Below are 9023 nucleotides of genomic sequence, written 5' to 3'. Positions count from 1 at the left end.
TCGATCTGTTTTTTCTTGAATCTCCACCGGCTTTGAGCAGCCAGTTGAGCTTTTCCTAAGTCCTGTTCCCGGAAAATATCGTTGGTTACACATCATATTGGAAACTTGGGGGCTAGGACTATACAAACAGGCTCCCATCTGAATCAGAATATCTCCTCCCCACAAGTTAACGGGGAGGGCTGGCAATACGTAGGGTTGTACAGTCCCAGCGTGTCCCTCCTCATCTTTCCAGTTCAAGATTTTAACGCTTTGTAATGGAGCATTTGCCATCCCTATTCCTTTTAAATGAGTAGCCGATAGCTGCAAGGGCCATTCCTCTGGCCATTTATCTTTAGACATAACTGTGACATCAGCCCCAGTATCAAGTAGCCCAACGAAAATCTTGCCTTCTATGCACAAATGTAATTCTGGTCGTTCCTGTCCTATCTGATGAATGAAAAATACGTCAGAAGAGCCAAAGCCTGCCGTTCCCCTAATTTTACTTGTCGATTGTCCTATAGAGGAAATAAACGGCAGTAGCAGTAATTGAGCAATTTTTGTATTCTGGGGGAAGTTGAAAATACTGGTTTCCGTATACATCATGACTTTGATTTCTCCCTCGTAATCTGGGTCAATTAGACCTGGAGAGACCTTCAGGCCTTTCATAGTTAACCCACTTCTTCCCATTACTAATCCACATATCTCTGGGGGCATAGGTCCATAAACTCCAGTGGGTACAGCCTGAATTCCCATTTCAGGTGTTAATACGATGTGGGAGGCGGTACAGAGGTCCAATCCTGCACTACTGGCTGTTGCTCTAATGAGGGATGAAATGGATTTTTTCCCTGCACTGGGTTTGTCCCCTGTATTTTTTTCTGGGCCCGGGGCAAGCCCTTCTGGCCGTTTCCGAAAATGGGGAGGTATTATTTGTTAAGGCATTACCATCTTTATCTCTTTTTGAATGACATTCGTTAACCCAATGCTTTCCTGGACAACACCTTGGACATAGCCCTGGTTCCTTTGTCGTGGATGGACGATACAAACATCTTTTATTTTTACAATCTTTTGCTATGTGTTGTTGGAGAATGGATGCATGAATGGCTAACTGAACAAGGCCATGGATCTATGGAAAGGCTGTGCGAGACACGGCTATCATGAGGCTTTTGTTTAGCATGAGTAGCTCAGTGGAAACTTATCAGCTGCAATGAAGATGTACCAGAGGTATGTTAAAACATGCTGATAACCAATCAAGTTTAGGGAATGACTAAGCAAAATGTAGTAAAAGGTATATAAACCGCAACTGTAATCAATAAAGTTGAAGCTTGCTTTATCACTCACATTGAGTCGACTGCTTGCTTCCCTGGCCTGTCGCAAGTGGTGCCCGAACAGGGACCCCCAATCCCTCTTTCCACCGGACGGCGAGCTCGGCAAAGCACTGGTAGCAGCGACCAGGGGGCGGAAAATCGGTGACACTGAATCAGTATTTACGATCCGCGCCTGAACCCGGATAAGAAAAGAAGGGGTTCGCCGGCCGATTGAGAAGACTACCCAGACGTACAGAGTGAAAGGCTGCATCTTATATGACCGGCTAATGAAAGAGGGTCACGGAGAAGTGCACAATGGAAAGAGAGGTAGCATTTGAAATTTTACAGCGCTTTTTAGAAAAGCGGGGAGTAGGTCCGATTAAGGACTTAGCTGGATTACTAGCAGTTGGGAAGGCAAAAGGGTTCTTTGTAGGGCCAGAAAGTGTTTTCGAGATAGATGAGTGGAGGAATTATGGAGATAGTTTATGGGACTCAGTTATAGATGATGATAAAACTGCGAAAAAACTAATGAAATCATGGCGGGAGGTAATTAATTGTATTAAAAAATATCAGGCTGAAAAACGTATAGCTGCTGCTGCCACTGCTCGCCTTGATCGGAACAACCCAGAGGCAGGTCGACTAACAGCGGGAGGCGATTACTTTTCACCACCACCAACTGGCATTCCCGTGCCTGTGCGTCCGTCTATTCACCCCCCTGATCCTTCTGTACAGCCTTCGGCACCCCCGGAGGAAGTATCAGAGGATGATGAGGAGGTTGAGTCTATAGGAACAACCCCAGAGGTGGCTGAAAAGGAAAAAATTGCTGTCCCAAAACGGCGAACGCAGCCGCGACTGCTACGAGTGGGTTGGAACAATATAGCACGAGAGGCAGTAGCACAGCAAGACTTTGAAACGTTAAGTCAGCTTGATATGCATGCCTTTCCCGTTTTATATCAAGTAGACAATGCGGGAGGCATGACAGGAGTTCATGAAACATTGGATTGGAAGATATTAAATCAATTAAGAAGTACAGTTAATGAATCTGGGGTACATAGTGAACCTGCAAGGCAAATGTTAAATTATATTTGGGGAAGCGGTATTTTATGTCCTGAAGACATAAAAAATATTATGCGGCTTATTTTAAAACAATCTCAACAATTATTATGGCAAGCACATTGGCAAAGGTCATGTGAAATTTCCGCACATATGCCGCGTGATCAAAATGATCGATTGGCCGGAGTAACTGTAGAGCAATTGATGGGAATAGGGCCTTTTGCGTCTGCAGAAATGCAGATGCAAACTGGTCCAGATGTGCTCCTAGAATCAATGAAACTGGCCCGAGAAGCTCTACAAAAGGTTAAAACCTCCCCGTCCACACCATCTTATATGTCAGTGAAACAAGGAAGGGAGGAACCATTTGCCTCTTTTGTAGATAGAGTAACGGATGCAATCAATCGCTCTGACATGGCAGAATTCATGAAGGGACCTTTGTTACGGCAATGTGTATTAGAAAATTGTAATAACTATACTAGAAGCATATTAATTACACTGCCCCTAGATGCTAGCATAGAGGTTATGCTAGAACGGATGAGTAGAGTGCCCGTGGGAAATCAGGCTATGTTAGTAGAGACCATTAAGGAGTTAGGGGAAAACCTGATTAAAGCTCAGGAACAGGTTTTCGCTGCGCTGGCCCCATTGAAGCCGCCAGATGGACCTCAGAATACTACACCCAGAAGACGTGACCTTAAATGTTTTCGTTGTGGACGCACTGGACATATGCGTCGACAGTGCCGAGAAGCCAACGTATGGTGTCCAAACTGCCAGATGAATAATCATAGTACAGAGGCATGTCATCGGTCGGGAAACTGGAAGATGAGCGCCAAGAGCCGCCGCGCGCCGACCCCAACTGCGGCTCAAACTGCTGCAGCCACCCTTCCTCAATGTGCCGTGGTGAGCCAGCACCAACCACGAAGCAACTTCAGCCAGCAAGCAGATTACAACCAGCCACAAGAGGGAGTCTCGGATTGGATTTGGCAACAACAATAGACATCACTTTAATTGATCCCAGACCACAAAAGATTCCAACCGGGGTCAAGGGACCACTTATAATTAATAATCAACCACATGGCGCCTTACTACTAGGACGCTCGTCTAGCGGACTCAAAGGACTTTTTGTCTTACCTGGTGTAATTGACTGTGATTACTCGGGGGAAATACAAATAGTGGTACAGACCAATTTCCCCCCAGTTCACATTCCAGCTGGCAGTCGCATTGCTCAGCTGGTGCCAGTACAACAATTGACTCAACAAATGTCTGAATCCACAACCCAGATTCGAGGAAACGGTGGATTTGGGTCCACTGGAGAGCTTGTTCTATTGACTTTGCCTATGAATCAGCGACCCATTGTTCCAATTACATTGCAACACGATAAAGACTCCAAGCGCCTGACTGCTTTGTTGGATACCGGGGCAGACATTACCATAATCGCAGAAAAACAATGGCCCCCCCACTGGCCTTCGCAAAGAACTTTAAATGGTGTTGAAGGTGTCGGGGGTTCAGCTCAAGTGTGCCAAAGTCAACAACGCGTACAAATTATATTAGATGGAAAGGTTGCATCTCTTTACGTGACTATCATGCCATTACCAACTGGTGTCAATGCACTCGTAGGACGAGATGTGTTAAATCAACTAGGAGTGATATTGACCACTGAAACACCTTTTTAGGTACGGTCACTGCCACATGGACTTTCCCGATCCCCTTAAAGTGGTTAACAAATGAACCTGTCTGGATCGGGCAGTGGCCGTTGAAGAAGGAAAGTCTGCAACATGCACATCAGCTAGTCCAAGAACAATTGGAACAAGGGCATCTGAGACCATCCACCAGTCCTTGGAATACTCCTATTTTTGTGGTAAAGAAGAGATCAGGAAAATATCGGCTTTTACATGACTTGAGAGCAGTAAATCAACAAATGCAGGCTATGGGAGCTTTGCAACCAGGCCTCCCAAACCCAGCTATGATACCTCTAGAGTGGCATTTGCTGATCATAGACTTAAAGGACTGTTTCTTCACTATTCAGTTACATCCTAATGACACTCAACGCTTTGCATTCACTTTACCCACAATCAATAGGGAAGGACCTGATTTGCGCTTTGAGTGGACAATATTGCCGCAGGGCATGAAAAATAGCCCCACTTTGTGTCAGTTGTTTGTGGATAATGCTTTAAAAGAAATAAGGCGTGCATGGCCACAAACCATGATCTATCACTATATGGACGATATTCTTTTTGCACAGAACCAGCCATTTACCACTCAACAAGAGAAATATTTGGAGACACAACTAACTACACATAAATTGATTATAGCAATGGAAAAAATTCAACGTTCCCCTGTTTGGAAATATCTAGGATGGAACATAATGAATTCTCAAGTACAACCACAAAAATTAACCTTTTGCACCTTGCTTACAACAGTTAATGATGCTCAATGACTTTTAGGGGACCTGCAATGGTTGCGACCTATAGCAGGAATCACCAATGATGAACTAGATGTTTTGCGTCCTCTTTTAAAAGGAACTGACCCAGCACAGAAAATTACTTTAACAATCGAACAACAACAAATGATGCAACGCCTTAGTGAAACTCTTGTTGACCACACAGTGGTTCGTATAGATCCCAACTTGCCTGTGGACCTCACAATTCTCCAAGAGCGATCCCAATTTATCGGAGCCCTTACGCAAATAAAGAAAAAGGGGGAGACTAGAGTACTCGAATGGATCTTTACAAGTATGCAGCCAAAAACGACAATACAGGAAAAAACGGAAAATTTAGCTGAGATCATTCGAAAAGGTCGCTCGCGCATAAGGCAAATTTTTGGGGCTGAGCCCAATGCTATTTACTTACCCATATGTAGAAATGATTTGGAATGGTGGCTACAAAACTCATCAGCTTTGCAATTAAGCTTACTCAGTGACGCCTGTCCCATCACAGTTGAATCACTAAAATCGCCTATATTGAAATGGATAAGTAATAATAATTGGGTGGAACGCCCGAAATGTAGCGAACGACCCTTGGAACATGCAATTACTGTTTATACTGATGCAGGAAAGAAGTCACGACAAGCTGCAGCCACTTGGTATGAGGGAAAGACATGGAAGCATAAAATATTGACTGCTGTTCCAGAGGATTCCTTACAGACCCTTGAACTGACAGCTGTTGTCTGGACCTTTTCTCAGTGGATGCATCATGATCTGAATGTAGTAACGGACTCCATGTATGTTGCCAATATAGTGAATCGTGTAGAAGATGCTCGGATAAAAGAAATACACAATCAACGGTTGTTTGATTTAATTCGACAACTACAATCAGCTATCCGACAACGAACGTGCCCTTTTTGCATAGTACATATTAGAAGTCATATGTGGGCAGAAGGACTTGGAGAAGGAAATTATAGAGCAGATCAACTCGTATCTTTGGCCGCACCTCTGAGCGATTTTGTGAAGGCACGAGAAGCGCATAATGCCTTTCACCAAAATGCACGAGGACTACATCGACAATTCAACATTACAATGGAGGAAGCAAAAGGAATTGTCCGCGCTTGCCCCACATGCAGTCATCATGGACCCGGTTTAGGGTTAGGTGTAAATCCAAGAGGTCTCAGATCTCAAGAATTATGGCAAATGGACGTGACCCATTTTGCTGCATTCGGCAGATGGAAATATGTACATGTCACCATAGACACTTATAGCAAATATATATGGGCCTCTGCGCGAACGGGTGAAAAGGCACTCCATGTTATAAGACATTTAACACAATGCTTTGCCATTATGGGAGTGCCTCAGGTGATAAAAACGGATAATGGTCCAGCATATACTAGCATGAGGGTTCGACGATTTTTACAAACATGGGGAGCACGGCATTCTACTGGTATTCCACATTCCCCCACAGGTCAAGCTATTATGGAAAGGGCTCATCAAACCCTAAAGCAATATCTTCAAAAATTTATGGATCTATCTGATGTTCAAGAAAGATTAGCAAAGACTCTCTTTGTTTTAAACCATCTATGTATATTTGGAGATCAGAAAGAACCATCAGCATGGATCCATAGTCATGATAGTGATGAGCAAAAGAATCCACCAATGTTTGTTACGTACAGAGACCTAACAACGGGAACTTGGATGGGGCCAGCAGAAGTTAAGTATATGGGTAGGGGTTATATGTGTGTGCTTACCCCCACAGGACCAAAATGGATTCCCAGCCGTTGGACTAAAGCTGCTGTAGCCCCTGTAGTCCCATCTGGCTCTGACATTGATAATACTGTTGATCAGCAGGAAACCGCTCAAGAGTAAGCAGAAATTTGAATAAATATCTATGCAATGGTTGCACAACATCCTGACAGAGGAAGACAAGAGAAGAATAGAAGAAAAGCTGCCGCTGATTCTGCGACCGTTGCTGGCACAATTGAAAGGATACTCAAAAGCTATCGACAGGACGTTAAAGCACTGCCAGACTTCTGAGGGACTAACATCCTGACAAAGAATTAGATCAGTGTTTAAGCAAATTGCAGGAGTTAAAACTGCAACGATTAGGAACAGTAAGATTTAAATGAAATAAGAGAAGAAAGAGAGGGGAAGAAAAATGAGGTTTAGTTGTATTATATTGCTTGGTGCTGTGATAGCCAGCACAGCAGGAATCACACGCTTTAATCAGCCAAGAGATAACATCTGGGTAACATTAGCAAGCCAAACTAATCAATCGTTGCTTTGCCTTAGTTTAGGAGGGGTTACTAATCCTTTTCGAACTTGTTTGGTAGGTTTGCCTGTTTGGTCTCCAGGGGAATTTTGTAGTCTTATAAGTAATAGTACCCTATGTGGACAGTCAATAAGTTGTAACATGTCAATGTATGGAAGCACACCATCACAGGACGATGGCTGCCACCAATGTAATATCATATTGTCCTTGAATACCACCCTGAGTTCTCCCCCAGAGGAATTAGATCTCTTTGGAAGTGCAAATGCCAGTTTATCCAATGCCAGACAGGGGGGTTGGCTCAGTTTTGAGCCACTGAACCTAAATGACTTTAACAAGAATCGCAAATATTGGGCCACCCTAGACTCATCCCTGGAATCAGGGACAGTGTATCGCCAGCTTTACTCCAAATGTAACGGTGCCAACATTACGGCCCCGAAGAAATTGCCCCCCGGTATATTTTTAATTTGCGGGGATAGAGCTTGGAATGGTATACCGGCAAAACCACAGGGAGGACCTTGTTATTTGGGAAAGTTATCATTATTTCACCCCAATATATCCCTACTGATGCAATGGAGTCAAAACGAAAATGCAAGCAGAGTAAAACGCAGTGTACATGAACTAGACTGCGATCAGATAGGAGACCCTACATTTTGGAGTAAATTCAAACAGGTAGCAATTGCGACCGTCCTCCCTGGAGCTGCAGCTAATAAGGCAATGAATTTAGCAAAACAATTGGGGTGTTGAGCAAAGGACGAATTAAATAAGACATCAGATATTTTAGATATGCTTACTACAGATGTGCAAAGTGTTAACCACGCGGTGCTTCAAAATAGAGCTGCTATAGACTTTTTGCTCTTAGCGCAAGGACAGGGGTGTGAGGAATTTGAAGGTATGTGTTGCATGAACTTTTCCGATCATTCTACATCCATCCATGCTAAAATAAAAGAATTGCAACAAGGCCTTCACCGCCTTACGCAAGAAGAGGGATGGGGAATCGATAGCTGGTTACAATCAATCTTTGGATCCCTATCCCCTTGGCTCCTATTGATAATTAAGGAAGCATTGTGCTGGTTTGGGCTGATATTATTGCTCGTAGTTGTATGTAAGATAGGTTACAATTGTATCATGCGCAATATAATGAAAAATCAAAATGCTTTGCTTGCTCAAAAAGAAAAAGGGGGAACTGTTGGAGAATGGATGCATGAATGGCTAACTGAACAAGGCCATGGATCTATGGAAAGGCTGTGCGAGACACGGTTATCATGAGGCTTTTGTTTAGCATGAGTAGCTCAGTGGAAACTTATCAGCTGCAATGAAGATGTACCAGAGGTATGTTAAAACATGCTGATAAGGAAGTGAGTAAAGGTCAGGCGGACCTAGAAGATATGCCGAACAAACAACTTCAAGGAAGCAGGAGAGTATCGTGGGCCCCCCGCTGTATCCGCAAGTAGGAGAGAATAAGATTAAATGAATGTAGTAGTAGCCAATGATTGTTTGACAAATGTATAACCAAACCAATCAAGTTTAGGGAATGACTAAGCAAAATGTAGTAAAAGGTATATAAACCACAACTGTAATCAATAAAGTTGAAGCTTGCTTTATCACTCACATTGAGTCGACTGCTTGCTTCCCTGGCCTGTCGCAATATGTCCCTTTTGTCCGCAGGTATAACAACTCCCTGGAGGACCTGGTACTCTCAGCTTTTGTCCTCCTCTCATCACTGCCATTGCTTGTTAGATTGATTGTCCTTTAAGTCTATGATCAGCAAATGCCTGACACAGAATAACAAAAACATACATATTGGATGACCATCAAGTCGTCTATGGGCTTTTTTTTTCTGAGCAATGGTTTTTTCAATTTCGCCCAAAGTTTGTTGTGCATCACTCCTAAAAGTACAAGGTGCTGTTAAAGCCACGTCCTCCCTTAAGAAGATCAAATAATGGACTTAGTTCTGCATTAGATATACCCAAATAAGGTTTAACTTGATTGATTA

General features: G+C 43.4%; 1 protein-coding gene across 1 annotated transcript; it reads left to right on the top strand.

Annotated features, from left to right (window-relative positions):
• The first annotated feature begins 1598 nt into the window (after positions 1-1598).
• LOC128850199 (endogenous retrovirus group K member 5 Gag polyprotein-like) lies at positions 1599-3329 on the top strand. The gene has a single exon (XM_054053186.1). The coding sequence runs from the start codon at positions 1599-1601 to the stop codon at positions 3327-3329; it is 1731 nt and encodes a 576-aa protein (XP_053909161.1).
• The last annotated feature ends 5694 nt before the right edge of the window (positions 3330-9023 follow it).

The sequence above is a fragment of the Cuculus canorus genome, chromosome W (genome assembly GCF_017976375.1).
Source record: "Cuculus canorus isolate bCucCan1 chromosome W, bCucCan1.pri, whole genome shotgun sequence".
Lineage (NCBI taxonomy): Eukaryota > Metazoa > Chordata > Aves > Cuculiformes > Cuculidae > Cuculus > Cuculus canorus.
This window is presented reverse-complemented; position numbering and strand designations above follow the sequence as displayed.

Bases quoted from the DNA above. Each gene is read 5' to 3' on its own strand.
- LOC128850199 (XM_054053186.1), top strand. From the start codon at position 1,599: ATGGAAAGAGAGGTAGCATTTGAAATTTTACAGCGCTTTTTAGAAAAG.